Source organism: Epinephelus moara, chromosome 17 (genome assembly GCF_006386435.1).
Source record: "Epinephelus moara isolate mb chromosome 17, YSFRI_EMoa_1.0, whole genome shotgun sequence".
NCBI lineage: Eukaryota > Metazoa > Chordata > Actinopteri > Perciformes > Serranidae > Epinephelus > Epinephelus moara.
Window position 1 is genome coordinate 23,726,752 of NC_065522.1, and position 21,107 is coordinate 23,747,858.

At 38.3% G+C, this 21,107-nt stretch overlaps 3 protein-coding genes across 3 annotated transcripts in view; 2 read left to right on the top strand and 1 right to left on the bottom strand.

Annotated features, from left to right (window-relative positions):
* The first annotated feature begins 228 nt into the window (after positions 1 to 228).
* Positions 229 to 9,082, top strand: LOC126403802 (ubiquitin carboxyl-terminal hydrolase 47-like). The gene is made up of 13 exons (XM_050066590.1): positions 229 to 301; positions 1,047 to 1,118; positions 1,837 to 1,942; positions 2,159 to 2,271; positions 2,395 to 2,465; positions 2,865 to 2,993; positions 4,922 to 5,017; positions 5,119 to 5,247; positions 5,324 to 5,452; positions 5,572 to 5,609; positions 5,729 to 5,916; positions 8,415 to 8,480; positions 8,612 to 9,082. Exons 2-13 carry the CDS (start codon positions 1,067 to 1,069, stop codon positions 8,728 to 8,730), a joined length of 1,236 nt encoding a protein of 411 aa, XP_049922547.1. The 5' UTR covers positions 229 to 301; positions 1,047 to 1,066; the 3' UTR covers positions 8,731 to 9,082.
* Positions 9,077 to 15,414, bottom strand: LOC126403806 (E3 ubiquitin-protein ligase RNF19A-like). The gene is made up of 4 exons (XM_050066597.1): positions 15,279 to 15,414; positions 13,073 to 13,280; positions 9,956 to 10,126; positions 9,077 to 9,846 (listed from the first exon to the last, which is right to left on the bottom strand). The coding sequence occupies exons 2-4, from the start codon at positions 13,268 to 13,270 to the stop codon at positions 9,391 to 9,393; spliced, it is 825 nt and encodes a 274-aa protein (XP_049922554.1). The 5' UTR covers positions 13,271 to 13,280; positions 15,279 to 15,414; the 3' UTR covers positions 9,077 to 9,390.
* Positions 15,391 to 21,107, top strand: part of LOC126403797 (uncharacterized) — a 12,607-nt gene continuing 6,890 nt past the window's right edge. Inside the window, exons 1-5 of the mRNA XM_050066586.1 lie at positions 15,391 to 15,529; positions 17,823 to 17,953; positions 18,047 to 18,143; positions 19,997 to 20,112; positions 20,238 to 20,308. Coding sequence (XP_049922543.1) covers positions 17,896 to 17,953; positions 18,047 to 18,143; positions 19,997 to 20,112; positions 20,238 to 20,308 — 342 coding nt within the window. The 5' untranslated portion in view covers positions 15,391 to 15,529; positions 17,823 to 17,895. The remainder of the gene's footprint in view (positions 15,530 to 17,822; positions 17,954 to 18,046; positions 18,144 to 19,996; positions 20,113 to 20,237; positions 20,309 to 21,107) is intronic.

The following is a 21,107-nucleotide window of genomic DNA, read 5'->3' on the forward strand; positions in this document are numbered from 1 at the left end:
AGTAAACAGAGTTTCCAATATTTTAGCAAAACAGAAACATAGTTCTGTGACCACTTGAAAACATTTTTGTAACATTGAATCATCAAAATTATAAGACAGTTAAATTATACAGTAGCCTAAGTATAAATTTGAATGCTGCCTTGAGTTTCCTGAAACATAAATTGTCTCGGCCCCATTTCCTATAATGTAATAAGCAAGTCTCATGACGCGACGGAGGCTGTCACTGAGCGACAGGTTGACACTGACAGGGAACAATGCTCCACTGGGACTTACCGATGTCTTGTCTGATGGTCCGCTGTCAGTAAGTATTCCCACATTTTGTCTGATCTTCGCATAAATGTTCTTTTATCATGTTAAAGTGATTCTGAGTAGTTTGTAATCGGTGTGAGGTGTCATCACAGCCAATACACGGACAATATTAAGTGTCACTGTGGGCACTGCGAAACAACAATGCAGGTGTTTTGCCTAAGCGTTTGTTCTTATAATAATTTTCAGAACCGTTTCAGAAATGTATCAAGGGTGCACCACACCACCCAAAACACCTTAAATGCAAGCCTTGACATTTGTTAAGCTCAATGACTTCTTTTTGGACTGTTTCAGAGAAGTGCTTAGGCCTATTTATTATCGTATATCATATATAGCTAGAATAATCAGAAGTTGTTAATCACAATTATTTTTACAAGATTATCTCAATCATGAGACTTAAAATGAGCATGACCATGCAAATCATTACAACTAAATCAACACTTCTGAAGAAATAAACCAATTTATAAGACTAAATATTTGCAAACATGCAACCATTATGTTGTTTACAGACATTATATTTGATGACGAAATGATTCCTGTGGTGTCATGTACATCTATTACAGCTGAAGAGTGAGCATAAACAAGTGGAGTAATAGCGCCACCTCCTGGACCAGACTGTATGCCACAAGGCCTTAAGTGTTGCTGTGCATTGTAATATCTACATTTGACTATTTGCAAGACTGAAATGGAACTGAATTTTTCCAGATAAATGAAATAATAAAATGCAATAACACTTTCAGGGGCAGATTCAAAAGGAAAGATGGCCAGCTCCCAGGATGAGGTGACAGAAGCAGAGAGGAAGAAACGAAAAGGTGATTAAAAAGATGCAGGTGAAGTACAAAAGATTATTACAGGCCACTGGGTGGATGATAGGTAGGTGATAATGCAGGTGTCACTGTGCAGAAAAAATATATACCTGTATTTGGTTTCATCAAAATACTTAATATTACATAAGTATTGCTAAATATGGTAAAATAAGTGTAATTCTATGGGGAAATCATATACAATGAGCACTTTTATCAATTGTACATTACTGTTTGATAATTTCAGGGTTTTGGTTCCCCAAATGTAATGTGTCTGAAAAACACATTAACAAGAATCCAAAATATTGTTAGCAAAGATAAACTGGCCTGTTCATAAATCCCATTTGTACACAACATAAATGATACAACCAACTGTTTCCCATGAATCCTTGTACAATCATGTGAGCTGGCTAATGCTTACTCACTGAACCACACCTGTTGTTGTTGTTTTTTTTCTTTTCTCTGCTTTTCACTATGTGGCACCAGGCTGTCCATAACAATGAGATGAACTGGTTTCCTAACAGTCATGTACAGTTGAAAGTGTACGGATATCCCTGTGAGGCACAATGGATTGTTTTGTAACTTTTACACAAGTTGTTGGAGAACCTTTAGGGTGTCGGATGTGCTCGGTCCAGCTCTGTGTGCTCTCCTACCACTCTGATTTGTTTGCACGTCTATAAGTTAATGAAGATGGTGTAATGACACTGTGATTTTCTTTCCATTAAAGTAAGGCAGCCACAGGGAGGTCATTATGGTCTGTACAACCAGGGTGCCACATGTTACCTCAACAGTGTCCTGCAAGTTCTCTTCATGACACCAGAGATCCATGACAGGTTTGAAACTTTCATCTGTAGAAAATAGAAGCAGGAAGACTTTATGTCAAGTATTAACCAGACAAAGTGATACAGCTGAGTGTATCAGGAGATGGTGCTGTTTGGTGAGGAAGTAAGCTGTCCAAAGGAAAATCAGACGTTCTGGTCTGTGAGTAACACTTTTAACATTATAATATTTAAACAGACAGTCATCAGTAAACTCCCCTCTTCCTTAAGGTTGGATCCAAAATCACAGGACACAGATGAAGAGCTGAGAAACCTCTTTAAAAGACTGAAAGAAACTACATCTGGAACAGAAAATATCACGAAGAGTTTGAAGATTAAAAACGGTGAGTGGCCAGTGATCAGTTAAAAAAAAAAACATGTTAAATAACAACAGGAGGGAAAGTCAAATAGCAGCTGTAGGTTCACTGAGATGTTTTGCTGGATTAAAATTTCCACATCATTTTCAGTTTGTCAGCAACGTGATGCAGCTGAATGCCTGGAGATGATTTTACAGAAAGTCAGCCCACAGGCCTCTGAGGTGAGAGAACTGTTCTCCAACACTATTTCCTCTTTAATACATACGTTTTACATTATAACAATATGTTAAGTTATCACAAAATAACAAGAATTACACATTATAATGTGATATGGGATCACGTTATAACATGAAACATTTCACGCTGCAAAGTAAATAAGCATAATGTTAAAACAAGAAAAGTTTCTTCTGAAAACATGAAAATATCTTGTAAAACCGTATCTTGTTATAACAAAAGGTTTCTTGTTATAACATAAAAAATACCTTGTAAAAACATGAAAAACATGTTATAACATATATACTGATGTTTTCTTTTCCTGGCGTGGCACCAATGTGCTTCCATAAGAATCTAATCAGAAACTAATCAGAAAGCTGTGTTATAATTTATATTTCTCTCTCAAGGTTTTCAAAGGACAGCTGAGATACACAACAAAATGTACTGAAGGCCACAGCATCATTGAAGAGACTAATCCATTCTGGACTCTTCCTCTGTCACTAAAAGATACCCATGATGATACAACCTACAGTGTGGTAAGCAGCCAAAGATCAAAATTCTACTTTAGTATTTTAACATAGCATCCACTGACTTACAACTGATTCATAAAGCATCAGTTATTAGTCGATGATTCACCATTAATAAAGCCATTAGTTACATTTTAAACACAATTTATTAAATGTGCCTAGTCAAAAAGTGATACTAGGGTTAGGGTTAGTGCACGAGCAAGGAAGTTGGATTTATAAATTAATTGTCAGAGCAGTTAGTGTCCTTGCAGCCCTGACTGTCACAGGGCTGACACATATGGTGGGTCTCAAACCACATACTGCCATATAGTATACTATACACACTATGTACTTATTGGCGTAGTGCACACATTTTGACAGGGTAGTGGTGTCTCACACCAACCACGGTCGTTGTGCACTTACCGGAAATGATGACCGCAAATTAGCTAGTTAGCAAACTAGCATTAGCATTAGCGTTATCGTTTGTGGTACCAAATCATTACAGACTGCTAAATTAACCCAATAAACATACTGCTGGCTTATACCCGACAACAGTATAGTGGTGCTTAGTGCAAAAAACACAATGCAGCGACGTTCACGGTCGCTATTTCCAGTTTGAAAAGTGGTCCCTCCCCTTCCGCTACGTAGCCAAGATGGCGACCATTGAGGGCGAAAAGTGTCCATAGTTCCTCAATTTCTTGACCGTTTTGAGTGCACCATCTGGGTAGTCAGAGGTGGGAAGTAACTGTAATTGAGTAGTTTTTTTGTGTAATTTGTAATTTTTTCAGTAGTTTTTGAAATCTGTAATTTTACTTTTATTGAAGTAAATTTTGACTGAAGTAGCCTATTGTACTTTGCTACATTTGAACTGAATTTGAATTTGAAATTTTATTCCCATTCAAGTTAGCAGCATGCTAAACTGTAGGTAGCTGGCTTGGCTGGTGAAAGTCTCTATCGCGCCTGCTGTGTGATCATCTGGGTAATTTAATACACAGCAGTTGAGCCATTTTGGCTACATGCGCCACTGAGCAACTTTTAGGAATGAACGGGGCCCAGCCTTCACGCTGTATCCAGGTCTCTTCATACATCCATGAGTTGTCCCTTTTGTTGTGATCCAGCCCAAAAATGAACATAAATACATGTTAAAATGGTAGAACATTACACTGAGACAGTCACACAGCAGAGGGGATCTGCTTTCTTTGGAACTGATCAAACTTCCTTTATCTCGATAAAACACAACCCTGCCCTCTTAAACTTCATTTAGGGGTGTAGCCTAAGTCCCACCAATACCAATAGTTTGTAAAACATCCTATCGGCGGTGAATACCAAAAGGAGAATTTTATTATTGTGGTGGCACCTGTTCTGACATTTAATCACATAATACACACTTAAATTTCAATCAGTCTCCCGTTTCCACTTTCTCCTCATAGTGGTGGTGACACCTGTCTGACATTGTAACACGTAATATTCCATAACATTTAAATGAATGTAAAGCTTGTGTCATACAGACACGGCTGTTCTGTAGACAAACTGGTGAGGTGATCCTCTCTTTCCTGTCCAAAAATGGCATTTCAACTGCAGCTGGCTAGTTAGCTATCTAGGTTGCTAATTCTGCCATGCTACCAGGCCACACTTGTTACACAAAATGAGGAATACTGTAGGCCTAATACAGGACTGTCAGCCTGTCAGTACTTATTCACTTTGAAAGAGCAACAGTCAGTGGGGAAACACAAACACTAATTATCAGTCACTGCGACCAATGGTGTAACTTCATCACCCACTCATTCAGTCAGTCAGTCACGCAGACAGATTGTTGTGATTAAAGGGGCTGGCCTCGTGTCTGCCGTCCAGCCAAAATAGGTGGTAAATGTTTACTTGGTTACAGATCAACTGCCAAAATAAATACTATGTAGCATTTTTGTAGGATGTGGACTTTGTTACAACATGTGTTTTTACAGGGAGAAGGCTTTGAAAGAATTTTCCAGCAGAAATCATTCAGTGGAGACAACATGGTGTACTGCAACGAATGTGAAAAGAAAACAGAGGCGACCACTGTGAGTTTTCAAACATTAACTGCAGCCTGAGCAAAATTTATACTGGAATCACATAAAGACCTTATATGTTTGTTTACTTTCAACTTTCTTGTGTTATTTAGGGATGTGAGATGGTGACATATCCTCAGATTCTGATTCTTCTCCTCAAGAGATTTGACTTTGACTACAGCACCATGTCATATTTCAAATCACACTGCTGTGTCGACGTGCCACGAACGTTACAGAGAAAGGCAAGGGGAGGTAACTTTAAATTTCTTTTGTTTGCTTTTAAAATCTTCATATACATAACAGTGTTCTTCATTGCAGGACAAGGAGTACAGACTGTATGGGATGGTGCATCACATAGGCAGTCTGAGAGGAGGACATTACACAGCCACCATCCTGTGCAGTGAGGACAACACCTGGTATGAGTTTAATGACCATCACGTCAGTCAGGTGAGGGGGACTTTACTTCCTCTACTCCATTAGGGCCGTACACACTCAAAACAAACCAACAGAAAGATCTGAAATGAAATGCTAATTTGTTGACAGTGTTCATTCTTTCAATGATGCAGGTTAGACGACAGCCATCTGCAAAAACCTCAACTTACAAGTATGTTAGATATTATCAATAGTGAATGAGATTTATTACATTTTCCAGAAGTGTTGACTTGATCTTATCATATTTTTGTTGTTCTATGCAAACAGTAACTTTAGATTATTGTTCACCAGGTCCGAGACTGCATATCTGCTCATGTACAGAGGTAAGATTAAATCAATACATAGAGAAATCATGTCAAGAAGTGGAGGAGAAAGGGACACTGAAAATGAAAAGAAGAGAAAAACAGGACAGAATGAAGAAGATGATGTGCAGATGAAAAGACGTGAGGCATCAGGCCATCAGGCTGGAGGAGAGAAGGGTAATGCAGAAAGAGTTTTCTCAGAGAATACAGATATGTTTTGAATGTGTAGAAAGTCTCTAACATGAGCAGGAATCATGCTGAAAGATGTAGACCTGTGAGCTATCAACATTTCCACATGCACATTTAAAGAGTCTTGTGACGGCATGTGACGTCAACAGTGGCCCGTTCTTCACTGTCCTGTCATCTGACAGTTAATGGCCTCTTCGTTTGTGAGGACAAGGAGGGCGCGCAATTCCTTGTCTCCCCGGTATTTATACGTCATGGCCTCAAACTGAAAAAGCTCTCGTGTTACCTTACTCATCGCACCTAACAGATCCCTCCTAACTCCTAATGCTAACTCCTTACTGGCAGGAATAAGAGACAAGAACCGTTTCTCAATACTCAAGTTTGGCAGTTCGGACTTGGCAAGTCCACACGAGAGTCCGGACTTCCCAAGAACGGGAGGACGGGAGTACAGTCATTTCTGCTTATGGAACAGCAGCGAACTTGATGATGTCACCACCTCCACTCGCCTTGGCTTGTTGTGCTGTGTTGTATACCTGCATTTAGAATAAAACAATATAAACACAGCCCAGCCCTGCGTCTTTTCATAGACATTGTAAGAAATTAATATGTAGGCCTATATGTTTTTAACGTGTCAACATATATAAACAACATATAAAAACATACAAAAACATATAAATAGCCAAAATATTTTCATAAAATGTATTTTAAAACCTTTTCTCCGCAGCTGGCTTCTGATTATAATCAAAAGTCAAGTGCAGGGGGAAAAGTTTGTGGAGAGTTGGTGGTTATTGTGATCGCGAGCATTGGTGAGATGGAAATAAAAAATCAATAACGGATCGGAGAAGGCGTCTTGGCGCAGTTATTGCAGCAGGATTGCTGTAGCCTTACCTGCAGGCTGAGGAGGAGGCTACCCAGCTGAGGAGGCAGATCCCAGAAAGACAGCGGGGAATGAGACGGAGGATGAGACGTGCAATGCTTGCATGTCTCTATTGTTTGATATGTTTGTCCAGTTGTGGACAAAGTACCCACAACAAAGAACAAAAACTCAGTCACAAGTAAAAGTGCTGCAAATCTGACTTGAGTAAAAGTATCTGGGTATTGTCAGCGAAATGTAGGCCTACTTAAAATGAAAAGTTAAAAGTACTCACTATGCAGAGTGACCCAATTTCAAGTGTTACATGAATATGTATTGAGTATATATATTCAGGTAGGAAGAAGCAGCGGGTTTATCGGGCAGCTGAGTGAAGTGGAGCCTGAGGAGGAAACACCGGGACCGTCTGAATGTAATAGTCCATGTAGGTGCTGCGGTGCTGGGCTGGACAGATAGGTAACACCTCGGCTGTCAGGATGTACCACTCTCTCACTCCACTCTCTCTCATGCAGGCGCAGAACGTACGTGCTACTTGGCCGTCGGATGTAGTCCGTCTAGTGTGTTCAAATGCAACTGACACAGGGCGACGTGGGGCGACAGAACAGTTGGCTTCGTCGCCGCTAGTTCTCTGACGTCGGTTTGGTGTGTCAGTGCCACAGTGGTCATTTCAGTTTGACGTACATGGCTTCTTTCAAGCCTCTTTCAAACCATCTTTCCTCCCTGGCCAAGATGTGCACATTGCTGTCCTCAAAGGAGTGTCCCTTCTCCTGTAGATGTAAGTGGACAGCTGAGTCTTGGCCTCAGGGGCTGGCTCTCCGGTGCAGTGCCATGTGCTTGTGGAGTGGTTGTTGTTGAGGTCCGCAGCCTCACCAGCGTTGAACTCAGGGAATAATCTGACGGAGGCAATAATAATCTTTAGCCTGTGAGGCACATTTATTGGAGACCTCACATTTTCTTCAGTCACGGAGGGAATGAACTCCAACCTCTGACAGAACATGACTGGGCATGGCCTAAACAAAAAAAATATTTGTAGACTTGCGCCTCACTGTGGTGAACACAAAATATTGCCCTTAAGTAAACAGCAGTCACACAACAGTCACATAGCAAATTGAGTACACAACATAAAAGAATGCCTCTTAACAGTTGTTTTGTTTCCCCAGTTGTACAAATCTGTGCATTTCTGGCTGCACTGAACAGCATACGCTACATTACTCTGCTTATGTCTGGGTGTTTTGTCCTTTGGGTGGACGAGCTTCTGTCTCAGTGTGTTACTGGGTTGAAAGCATAGACTGATGTGGGGTTTGTTGAAAATCCTCCTGAGTTTCGCAGACACTCCTGCGACATAAGGAATGATGATGTTGTTTTGTTTTTGTGTCTCTTCCTCTCTGTCTGCTCTGCGTCTCTTAGAAGTTTTTGCAAAGGCCCAGTTGGGGTAGCCACAGGTTTGAAGTGAATATTTTTGAAATGTATTAAAATATTTTTGGTTCAAATTAATTTTGCTCAATAAAAGTTAGACATCCACTACAAAAGAATTCTGCATTTATAACAAGTTTAATCATTTAATTCAGTCAAATATTGTATGCTTCCAGATCTTTGACAGCAAATTATCTTTGTTTAGAATCAGATGCTGCACCAAAGAAGGGACCATCTTGCTCTAAATTAAGATCATGTTTTAAGTGTTTATGTAAGTATCACTCACTTCTTTGAAATGTATTATGTAAGGTAAAAGAAATTAATCTGTCAAATATCAACAGCATTGTTTTTTTTTCTCCTGAATGAATTATTGAATAAAATACTTTTCCTTCAAACCCACAGGCTGTATAAACTCCAGTGGGACATATGATGCAGCTGAAAAGAAAAAAAAATGTGTAAAAAAAAAAAGAGGGGGAGGGACAGATGAGAAAAGACTCATAGAAAATTCATTCCCAGGATGAAGGAGAAAAGAGGAAGGCACAATGTGAAAAGAAGTTAAACACTGAGGTTTGATGTGAGACAGAGCTTATTGATGGTTTGATCAACACAGAAGTGAAAATGGGCAGTACGGTGGTGCAGTGGTTAGCACACAAAAAAAATCATATATATCCAATCTTGTGTACATACATGTCGTAGCCAGCAGAGAGGTTGTGGTGACTTTTGATGTGTTGTGATAGTGATCAGAGAACATTTTATTTTGTTTGATCCTGATGATTTTTTTTCCTTTTAAAGACACATCAGCTCTGATTTGGTGAATTTAAAACATGCACCTAGATGCTTTGTAAATGTGAATAAAGACAATACAAATTTTTACAATGCATGAAGATTTCTGTGATTTTATTGAGTGATCAGAATGTTTCTCAATCGAAATCAAAATTAACTTTTTCAAGCAGTTTCATTTTGTAGATACAGAATTTATCATAAGTAACATTATCAGTAGTTTATTGCATAGTGATAAAACATCAGGTGCAGTTCAAAGTCCAGCCAGAGGGAGGCAGTGTAGGCCAGATGTAAAAAGAAAAAAAAAGTTACACTTGTTTTGGAGAGTATGTTTATCTGTCACATTCGTATCAATGAGCGTTAAGAGTTTATCTTTACACATATGTAGACAGGCCCATTTTTCACTTTCTCTGCCACACAGGGATAGATGTCTGTCTGGGAGCCACACCACTGGGACAGATCTTATACGGCGAGCTGGTCACTGAACATTCACGTTTTAGTTTCAGGCAGACGAAACAGAACTCCACGTGGCAGCGAGGGCAGGTGATGTTTTTGCAGTATTGTTGACTGTGTTCCACCCTCACGCCGCATGTAGGACAGGCCCGGACTGAGGGGCAGGCGGTGACCCCCGTCACTGAGGGCAGACTGATGGTCCTGCATGTCTGCAGTAGCTGCAGGTCCCTGTTGATGCAGCCGTCATTGTCGCAGCGGTCAGATCGAGGGCCTGGACCTTTCCACTCCCTCTGACACTGCCAGCAGAAGTGGTAGGTCTTCTTCTGGTCGGCTGTGCATATGATGCAGCAGACACACAGGTTGGAGAGATCCTTCCTCTCCACATTCGTTTTGCACTTTGGGCACTGATGTGGAAAACATTGACAAGAACACATTGAAAATCAGAGTATTTGATTTAGTTTTAAATAACACAGTCAAAAGAATTCAACTTTCAAACCCCACTGGACCACTTACTGGCTGCATTTTGCAGTGCTCCACAGCAGCCAGGAGAGCCATGGTCTCCTCAAAGTGCTTCATTTCCTCAACAGACAAATCAGCCAGTCTGCGCACCTCCTGGTACGACCACGGCTTATTGCACAGTTTGGTCCCCTCCACCACGGCAGGACATCTGAAGTTGTATTTACCCTTAAAACAACAAAGAGAAGGAGCAGTTTAGGATCATAACAAACTCACTGCTGGTTTCTGACACTTGGAGAGACACAAAAAGGAAGGATGCTCGTGTCTGTATTTGATCTTTGTAGAATCATTAAAATGTAGATTAAAAGAAAGTTTCCAGTTCATACACATGATCATTTTTCCAAAAAGCAATGCCAGTGTTAACAGACGTCGTATTCCTCCAGATTTTACACCATCCACTTTAACTCCCCACAAACACTTTCTTGGGCATAGTGGTGCAGCCAGGTAACGTATTTTGAACTCCTTCCCACTTGTCCTTATTTCTGGGCAGTGTCGTAATCAGGTGGGAACCTCCTTTCACCAGTGTTTCGTCTAGTTGGTCCCACAACACCTCCAGGAGGCTAGACAGTGATCTCTGGCATCCCAGAGGCACTACCCTCATGCCAGCTCTCACTGCTCCCCGCACCAACCCAACAACCTCCTTTACCTTACCTTACACATGGCTTGAAGTGAACAACACTGACTATCTCCTCATCATGTTAGTGGGTGGGATATATTAGGCAGCAAGTGAACATTTTATCCTCAAAGTTGATGTGTTAGAGGCAGGAAAAATGGGCAAGCGTAAGGGCCAAATTGTGACGGCTCGACGACTGGGTCAAAACATCTCCAAAACTGCAGTTCTCGTGGGGTGTTCCTGGTCTGAAGTGCTCAGTATCTATTAAAAGTGGTCCAAGGAAGGAACAGTGGTGAACCGGCGACAAGGTCATGGACGGCCAAGGCTCATTTATGCACGTGGGGAGCGGAGGCTCACCTGCGTGGTCCGATCCAACAGACGAGCTACTGCAGCTCAGATTGCTGAAGAAGTTAACGCTGGCTCTGATAGAAAGGTGTCAGAATACACAGTGCATCGCAGTTTGGTATGTATGGGGCTGCATAGCCGCAGACCAGTCAGGGTGCCCATGCTGACCCTTGCCCACAGCCAAAAGCGCCAACAATGGGCACGTGAGCATTAGAACTGGACCATGTAGCAATGGAAGAAGGTGGCCTGATCTGATTAATCACATTTTCTTTTACATGACGTGGATGGTATAGATGTTACTTTGACATGTACCCCCCACCTAAGCATTGTGGCAGACCATGTGTACCCTTTCATGGAAACAGTATTCCCTGATGGCAGTGGCCTGTTTCAGCAGGTTAATGCGCCCTGCCACAAAGCAAAAATGGTTCAGGAATGGTTTGAGGGACACAACGAGTTTGATGTGTTGCCTTGGCCTCCGAATTCCCCAGATCTCAATCCAATCGAGCATCTGTGGGATGTGCTGGACAAACAAATCCAATCGATGGAGGCCCCACCTCACAACTTAAAGGACTTAAAGGATCTGCTGCTAACGTCTTGGTGCCAGATACCACAGCACACCTTCAGAGGTCTAGTGGAGTCCATGCCTCAATGGGTCAAGGCTGTTTTCGCAGCAAAAGGGTGACCTACACAGTATTAGTCAGGTGGTCATAATGTTATGCCTGATGGATGTAAGTTTATATCTAACAGATTCTAATAAGTAGTTTGTATGTCCTGTTCAAGAGGCAGGTGTTTACCCAGGTCACATCCCCATTGTTATTTAACTTTATCAATATGACCACAGGAGGAGAGTGAAATAAGTCTATAAGGTTTGGATACTGTGCTTCTATTTGCTACAGTCTCTCTTCATTTATTATCTATGTCTCCATCTGAGGCCAGTGTGGAACCTTGAGACACGAGCTTCTGCAATATGGATTTCAATTGTAAATACTGTAGATAACCTAATTTTATAAGGAATAAAATGAGCTTTAATTTCACCGAGTGTCATTATTCTCTCCTGCTTTACGATTTGTCCCAATTTCCTGGTGTTATGACTTTCCCACTCCTTATTAGTAAGGGTCTTTCCTCCAGCAGTGAGCAATGGGTTCTTCCATAATGGACATGAAGGCAAACTTAATGCAGCAATTGCACATTTCTTTTGTATTACTTTGCTACGTGAAAAATTACTAATCGGATTCTTAATATCTATCTCTGGTCAAACCACTGGAGGGAGCCAGAGAAGGGACAGGTACGTCCACTGACAGAGGCTGGAAACATGGAGGAGCCCAGCTGGACCAGATCAGCAATCAAGGTGCCTGATTCCAAAGAGAAAGACGACTCACTCCAGAAGAGAAAGGTTGGCCAGGTTACTAAACTGTTAACTAGCTAAACTGGCTAAACTGGAACTTTGAAAGGAAACAACATAACTGGATGGTCCTTGGATTTTTCTTTCTGTATTTGCCAGCAGGACAAAGCCAGCAGACATGAAGAATGCTGCTGATGCCCCGAACCGGTAAGAGCCTTGGTTATCTTTGCCCCCTCACCCTTTGACCTTTTATTTAAATCAATGGACTTAAAGGTCCAGTGTGTAGGATTTAGGGGCTATATTAGCACAAATTGACTTAATAATACAATAAGTAGATTTTCTTTAGTGTACAGTATAATCACCTGAAATTAAGAGTTGTTGTGTTTTTGCTGCCTTCAAATCAGCCCTTTATATCTACGCCCATAAAGCACTGAGAGGAGATCCCTATGATTACGAGCCAAAGATCCCCTTTTGGGTGCTGTTGAACACAATGTTTGTTTAGGAGGAGGCACACCTTTTTAAAGACTATGTTGTAGGTTGTAACTTCTTTTCGTTTGATCAACTTTTGCTGATTCATGCTCATAAGAAGCTTCATGAAATAGTTTCAGTTTTGCAAGTGTAGCACCTGAGGTATTTTCCTTATAAATGCCCCATTTCATTGAACATTTGATTAGTTTTGTTTGAGTTAATGTCTTGCACTCACCAGCAGGTGGCAGTGTAAGCACAGAAAAAACACTAGTTGCACTTTAAAAAGTTCTTTCCCAATTTGATCAAATTGCTTAGATTAAAACATTGTGTTTAAGACATGAGATACCTCATCCAGCTGGTGGAGACACCACAGTGTGAGAGACTCAGGGGTGACAGCGTGGCCGCAGGACATCTCTGCTCTTAGACTGTCATCATCATCATCGTCACACATTGGATCCAAGTCATTCTTCCTGTTGACAAACTTCAGGGTGGTATCTAGGGGGTCGTACTTCTTCTTCACCTGGTTCTGTCCCCGAATGCTCATTTTGATTCTCCTATATGCAGAGGCTCTATTATTATTATTATAACACTTTATCCCAGTTTACAGACTTAATATTTTTACTATCATTATAACTTGAACCATGGTTTTCCATATACCAGGTTGTAACAATAATAATAATAATAATAATAATATTAATAATAATAATAATAATAATGATAATGATAATAATAATAACAATAATGTAATAAATGGATAAAAAAATTAAAAAAAATAGAAAACATCTTAACATTATGAATAACAATACATAACACACAAATTATAATAATAAATAATAATAATAATAATCAGAATAATAAATAAACTACTTAACATGAATTAATAAAGAAAATAATAATCATAAATACAAAATAATAGAAGTAAAAATGAATAATAATTATTATCATAAATGATAAATTGAGAATAAATTAATACTAAAAGAAAACATAATAACAATAAAATTAATTGTTATTGAATTAATCCTAAAAATAAAAAAATAGACAAATGAATGATTTCCTTAATAGTTTGAATTAATAATAAAGAAAATAATAATCATAAATACAAAATAAAAGAATAAAAATAATAAGTAACTATTATTATAAATGACAAATTAATGATAATGTAATTATTTGATTATAAATACATTACTAATAAAAACATAACAACAACATGAATGAATTTCTATTTTATTATCAATTACACAACAATAACAATAATAATAATAATAATAATTTTAATTAATTGATTATAATTATTATTATTATTATATTATTAGTATTATTATTGTTGTTTTTGTTGTGTAATTGATAATATAATAAAAAACTAACTACTTAATAATTTAAATTAAAAATAAAGAAAATAATAATCATAAATACAAAATAACAGAAGTAAAAATAATAATAATAATAATAATCATTATTATTATTATTAGTAGTAGTAGTAGTAGGAATGATAGATTACTACTATAATTTAATTAATTGATAATAAATATATTACTAATAAATAAAACTGAAATATAACAATAATATTAATATTAATAATAATAATACAATTATAATAAAAAAAACGTAATAATTAAATTATTGAATAATAATAGAATTATTATCAATAGTTATTATTGTATAACATGAGAAGTTTATATTAATTAATATTAATGGAATTTTGCTGTGATCATGTTACGTATTAGAACTACAGTTCCCATAATGCTTGGACTTTGAGATATGTAAACAGGAAGTAGGCTATGACGCTGCAGTGAGTTGTCAGTGAGTTAGCTGTGGGTTACAACTTCTCCTTAGCCTATATTTCTATTTTTGGCATACTGGCACCATTTAAATTATGCCAAATTAGCTATCAGTAGTCCCTGTTTGTAATGTACACACATATGTACAGATATTCGTCACTGGAATAGTTAAATATTGAAGAAAAGTTTAAAACGCGATTATTCTAAAGGGAGTTCTGCATTAAGTGAGGAGCACGATGTTTATGCGAATTTATGGACGTGTATTGGCGATGTATTTATCTAGCCAAAACATCCCAGAGAAGTGTAAGTCACGCTGAATCTAAAAATATCTGTACCATGTCTGTGTGTTTCAATATGACTGAGTTATTAATAGTTTGAAAACATCTGGAGTCATACTGTCAGCATATTTTACTGGCGTGACTGCGCTGATATAATTACATGTGACTCATTGAACGGGCTCTCAGGGAATTTCCAGCTGGCTCATGGTTGAATAGAAACCTTTACAGTAAATACACAGCAAGATAAACACCATAACAGACAATTTAAGGTGCTTCTGTTCAAGTGGATATTACTGACAAGCTCAAATCATGACAAGAAATTATAACCAAACTGAAAGTGTGACTGTTATCCAAGTTTAAATGACTAAATAACTGCAAGTAGTTCACTCTCAGGAAGTGTGAGCATTTTGTTAATTTTAATTCAAGTGCTGAGGAAAAAGAGGAAGAGGAAGTTCTGTCTCACCTGAAAGACAAAGGCAGTTTTCTCAGGACTCACCTTTGATTCTTGAGAGCAACCGGAAGTACAACAGCCACACCTGAAACTAATCAACTCTGGAGGATTATTGTGCTAAAATTTTACACTCGGTTATTTGTATAAAGTCTCCAGAGTCTGTATTTCAGCTGGGAGTCTAGTCTTGTAGTTTGTGTGTGTGTGGTCGCTCTCTGTGTCTTCCTCCTAAAGCCGCTCACTGCTGGTATCGAAAGTGAAAGAAGACTGCAGCAGCCTGGCGGGTACACAGACGCACGGTGAGTGTTCTCGTGTTTTACCCTCCCATTTCACCACATACCCAACTTAAAAGTCTTCAGGTGTGTTATTGGACTTTCGGAGTTGTAGTGTAGGTGTGGCTAGCACTTCATAGTGGGTGTATTATTGTCTAAATGTCCATTCTTCAACGCTGGATAATGGAGGATTCAGGCCACATGTGTTTCCGTAACACTCAAACACAACAGCTGCGTTCACTGCTTACTTCTTGTCATAACTTTTCATAGTTTTTTTGTTTGGACTGAAAAGCCTAAAAGTTTCACTCAGTAGCTGCCGTTAAAAATGACCAACCGATCTGCTTTCGTCTTGTGATCTGCGTGTTGTGGTTATAGGCCTGTGTAATGGAGTTAGGTTAAAGCAGCTGCACAAAAATACTCCATCACAAGTTTGAAACCTGAGCAGTGCACAGCTGCTAAACTGCACCAGAGTTAGCTATGACCAGATTTTCATCTGTAGTCTCTGGGCAGGAAACAGAGAAATATTTATCTGCTAAAAGACACTGTGATATACAAAATATAACATAGCGTTAAACTTCAGTTAGTAGCCTAGGCTATTATTTGCTTAAATCACTAAACTCAGCAGGCCTATATTTGGGACTTTATCCTGTTAAAATAATAGTCATAGCTTGAATTATTTTCTGTGAAAATCACTTGATTCTTTTGATCCTTACACACAAAAGGAGTAAAACTAACTTTCCAGGTAATCAAAGAATGGATACATATTCTGACTTACTGACAGCTTCAGAAGAAACAAGTCACCTCTTGTTTATTTTGCCTTCCCTGGTGCTCATGGTTGCAGTGAAATCAACCGAGCTAATGATGTGTAGCATCTCCATGTTGACAAAAGTTTAAACATTAAAGCTACTCTGACCTTTCTTGCATTTCACACAGCACTTTGAAAAAATTTGAACATCCACAACTCCTGCCTCCCTCCAAAGTCCCATCCCCCTCCTCCGTTACATCCTCATTACATCTATGATAGACGTAGGCGTTGGCATGGTAACGTTAGATACACGGAAGAGGAGAGCGAGTGTAACGTTACAATCAAGACAGTCAAACGCAACCCCAGAGTTTTAAAACTCAACCGGAGTCAGTGATGACTCATGAGTTTTAGAATAAGGTTACAGTGCTAACGTTAGACAGTAGCGTTAATGTTACTAGTAAGTGGAAACGCACAAGGAAGATCACGTTAATGTTTCAGAGGCTACGCTACAGTACGCTAACGTTAGCCATTAGCAACTGGATGCTGTGTTGTCATATAACGTTATATTAGAAGCAAACTAAACATAACGTTACCTGTCCTGCACAGTCAAATGCAACCCCGGAGTTTTGAAGCTTATCCAGGGTCAGTGATGACTGATGAGTTTTATAAAATAACGTAAAAGCCAACGTTAGATAGTACTGGTGACTGGCAACAAACAAGGAGGCTCAGGGTGGTGTTAACGCGAGCGGTTACGTCAGTCCAGTCGGAAGCCTCCACGTGGGAATGACAGACAGGTCGCATTCGGTCCGAATGAAATGGTTGGTCGGAGTTTTCTTAGAACCATATGAGAATGGTACAGCTATGAGTTTTTATCTCTGGTGGAATTCACTTACATTTTAGTGTGCCATCAGCTTATTAATAGTATTTTAACCTTAACAAAGAAAAGCGTAAAATTTCCAGAAAGGTAAGTGTCGCTTTAATATTTGTATGCACATTCGAAATGGCTAACTAATGCTAGCTCAAGTAGGTCATCAACAATCCGGTTTTATACATCCGAACAATTATGTACAAATAACTGCTTGGTAACCAGACCAGGCCTCTAATTGAGACAGGCCTTTATTTGTCAAAATACGTAGCCACACCAGGCTAGACTAGGCTTTTAATTGTTATTTTTACGGGATTTATGACACAACGGCTTCGGCAAAAACAATAGCAAGACAACATAACGTCAAGTCTTCGCAGTGTTGCCAATATTATTACATTTCTGACAGTTTCTACATGTCAGCCTTCCACCTTTATAGATAAATGCAATAAGAGAACCTCTCCACCATCACTATTAGCCAACAACAGTGTCAAAATACTTTCAAAACTCACAAGTTTACAGTCCTGTAAAGCTTCCCTCCTGTGTTTTTTAACCATTAAATTTTGTTCTATTGTTGTTAATGGTTGTGTTTCTACCGGTCTAGTTTATAAGCCTCGAGTGTAAATTAAGGCCACATCTACATGTTTTTTTGTGATTAATTCTGTTAATATGTGGCTGTTTCTTTACTTTTTTGTATCTATCTGCTTCAACAGGCTGAATCCATCCATCCGCAAACAAGTTCACTAATCTAAAAAATGCCAGCACTCTCGTTTGAAAGACATCACTATGAATCATGACACTGTTCAAATGTTCAGAGAGAAACTAGACAGCCTCAACATCTCAGGTAAGTGATGTTAAATCGTGTGCTATAATACTTGTGGCTTATACACTTCTGAGTTTTATCATAATGTGTGTGTTGTCACTGTTGTGCCTTCAGATTATTATGGCCTGGACAGTCCAGGTCTGACATGCTATTTGAACAGCGTGCTTCAGGTGCTTTTCATGACCCAAGACTTCCGGGAGGCTGTGAAACGGTTCGTAACCTCGGCTTTATTTGAGTTGTAATGATATACAAGAAGTTGTTTTTTTTGCTGTTGTTGTTTTTTAACCTCTTTACGATTTTAAAGGAATAGTTCAGCATTTTGGAAAATGCTCTATTTCAATTTCTTGATATATATGAATATGGAACTGGAATCAGCAGCTGGTTAGCTTAGCTTAGCATAAAGACTGGACACAGAGGGAAAAAGCTACCCTGGCTCTGTCCAAAGGTAACAAAATACACCAGCACTTTACAGCTCACTGTCAAGAGAAAAAAATTGTAAAATTACAACTTTATTTACGTAATATTGCGATTTTTGTCTTGTAAAAGAGCAACTTAGTATAATAGTAATAGTATGACTTTTTGTGTGTAAAATTATGACGTCATTCACATAATACTGCAAGTTTTTCTTGTCAAATTACAACTTTATTCATGTAGTATTGCAACCTTTGGCTTGTAAAGTAACAACCTTATTGATGTAATATCGCAACTTTTTATCATAAAATTACAACTTTATTCACGTAATATTGTAACTTTTTGGTCAAACTATTACGACTTAATTAATTTATTATTGCAACTTTTTTTAATGAAATTATGACTTTGTTTACTATTTACAACTTTCTCTTGTAAAATTATGACTTTATCCACATAATGATGCAACCTTTTTCTTATAGAATTACAACTTTATTCACGTAACACTGTAACTTTTTTGTCAATTACGACCTCATTCATGTAATATTGCAACTTTTTTCATAAATTTACGACTTTGTTCACTAATTACGACTTTGTCTTGTAAAATGAAGACTTTATTCACATAATATTGTGACCTTTTTCTTATAAAATTACGACTTGATTTACATAATATTGCAACTTTTTCTTGTAAAATCACGACTTTACTTACGCAATATTGCAACCTTTTTCTTGTTAAGTTACGACTCTATTTATGTAATATTGCGTCTTTTCTCTTGTAAAATTACGGCTTCATTTACATAATGTTGCAGTTTTTTTCCATGTAAAATTATGACTATTTACATAATATTGCAACTTTTTCTCGTAAAATTATGACTTTTCTCTCTTAAAATTATGAAGTTATTCACATAATATTGCGTCCTTTTTCTTGTAAAATTACAACTTAATTTGCATAATATTATGACTTGTAAAATTACAATTTTGTTCACTTTGACTGAATTTTCTCTTGTGAAATTCAAACTTCACTTGCACAGCATTGGTACTTTTTCTTGTAAAACTGCAACTTTATTCACTTAATATTCCAACTTTTCTCCCATAAAATTACAACTTTTATTTTCATAATATCATGCCTTTTTCCTTGAAGAAGTATGACATTATTCTCATTAAATTAAGACTTAAGACTTTAAGACTTTTTTCTCATTAAATTAAGACTAAATTAAGACTCATCATATTATGACTTAAATCTAACTCAGATTTTTTTTTGTCCTTGCCACAGTGTTCGTGGGTTTGATTCCAATTCTGGCCCTTTGCTGCATGTCATCCCCTAATAAATAATATTACTAATAAATGCAAAAATAAAGAAAGAAAAATACATTTAATTAGTGAGCTTCAGAGGCGCTAGTTGGCTTAATTTTTTTTAAACTTCAGACAGAGCCAGACTCGCTGTTTCCCCCTGTTCCCAGTCTTAATGTGAAGCTATAGCTGACCAGCTGATGAGTCCAGCTTCACACATACAGCAGCAAATTTTCCAAAATGTGAAGCTATAGAAATCATGCAGTTTGCACAAGCATTGTTCTAAATCAGTTTAAACAATCTGACTTTGCCTTACTGGTTACACATCTGATAAAGTCGTATGTTACTTTTCTCATCGTGCCACAGATGCTGCAGTGAAGACTCAACAAGGATTGACACTGTGCTCGAAAAACTGTTTGCTGATTTACAGCAAAATCTGGCTAAAACAAATCACGTGATAAAGAAACTGGGGATCTCGAACAGTAAGTTGTAATATGAGACATCACACTGCTGCTGTAGTTGCTTGGTTACAGACTGTTGAGCCTGTTTCTGACTCAGAGAGGCGTCTTATTTGTCTTATGATATTTTTGTCCTCTTGTTCTTTTAGTATATGAACAACGTGATGCTGCTGAGTATTTTGAGAAGATCCTGTGTCTGACCAGTCCAGAGGCAGCCAAGGTGGGGATAGTATAGGAAAGGATTTTTATATATTTATACGCCGTATTACAGTATATTATTAGATTTTTAGTACTCATGCATTATGTTTATGCAGAATTTTAGTCTTTTATTTTTTTAAAGTGGAGCTTGTTTTTTAATTTCATACAGGGCTGCAACTAATAATAATTTCCATGGATTCATCAGCTGATTATTATTTTAATGATCAATCCATTCATTGTTTGCTTTGTAAACTGTAAGAAAATGGTGAGAAATGTGCATCGTAATTACAAAAAATCAAATCGTGTGAGGTAGTGAAATTTTTTGCCATGCATCATAACGTTATGAATTATATATAGTCATTGCTAGTACCAGGTTGGACCCCTTTTGCCTTCAGAGCTGCCTTAATTCTTGGTGTCATAGATTCAACAAGGTGCTGGAAACATTCCTCAGTGATTCTGGTCCATACTGACATGATAGCATCACACAGTTGCTGCAGATTTGTCGGCTGCACATCCATGATGTGAATCTCCCGTTCCACCACATCCCAAAGGTGCTCTATTGGACTGAGATCTGGTGACTGTGGAGGCCATTGGAGTACAGTGAACTCATTGTCATGTTCAAGAAACCAGTTTGAGATGATGTGAGCTTTGTGACATGGTGCGTTATCCTGCTGGAAGTAGCCATCAGAAGATGGGAACACTGTGGTCATAAAGGGATGGACACGGTCAGCAACAATACTCAGGTAGGCTGTGGTGTTTAAACCATGCTCAGTTGGTACTAAGGCGCCCAAAGTGTGCCAAGAAAATCTCCCCCACACCAT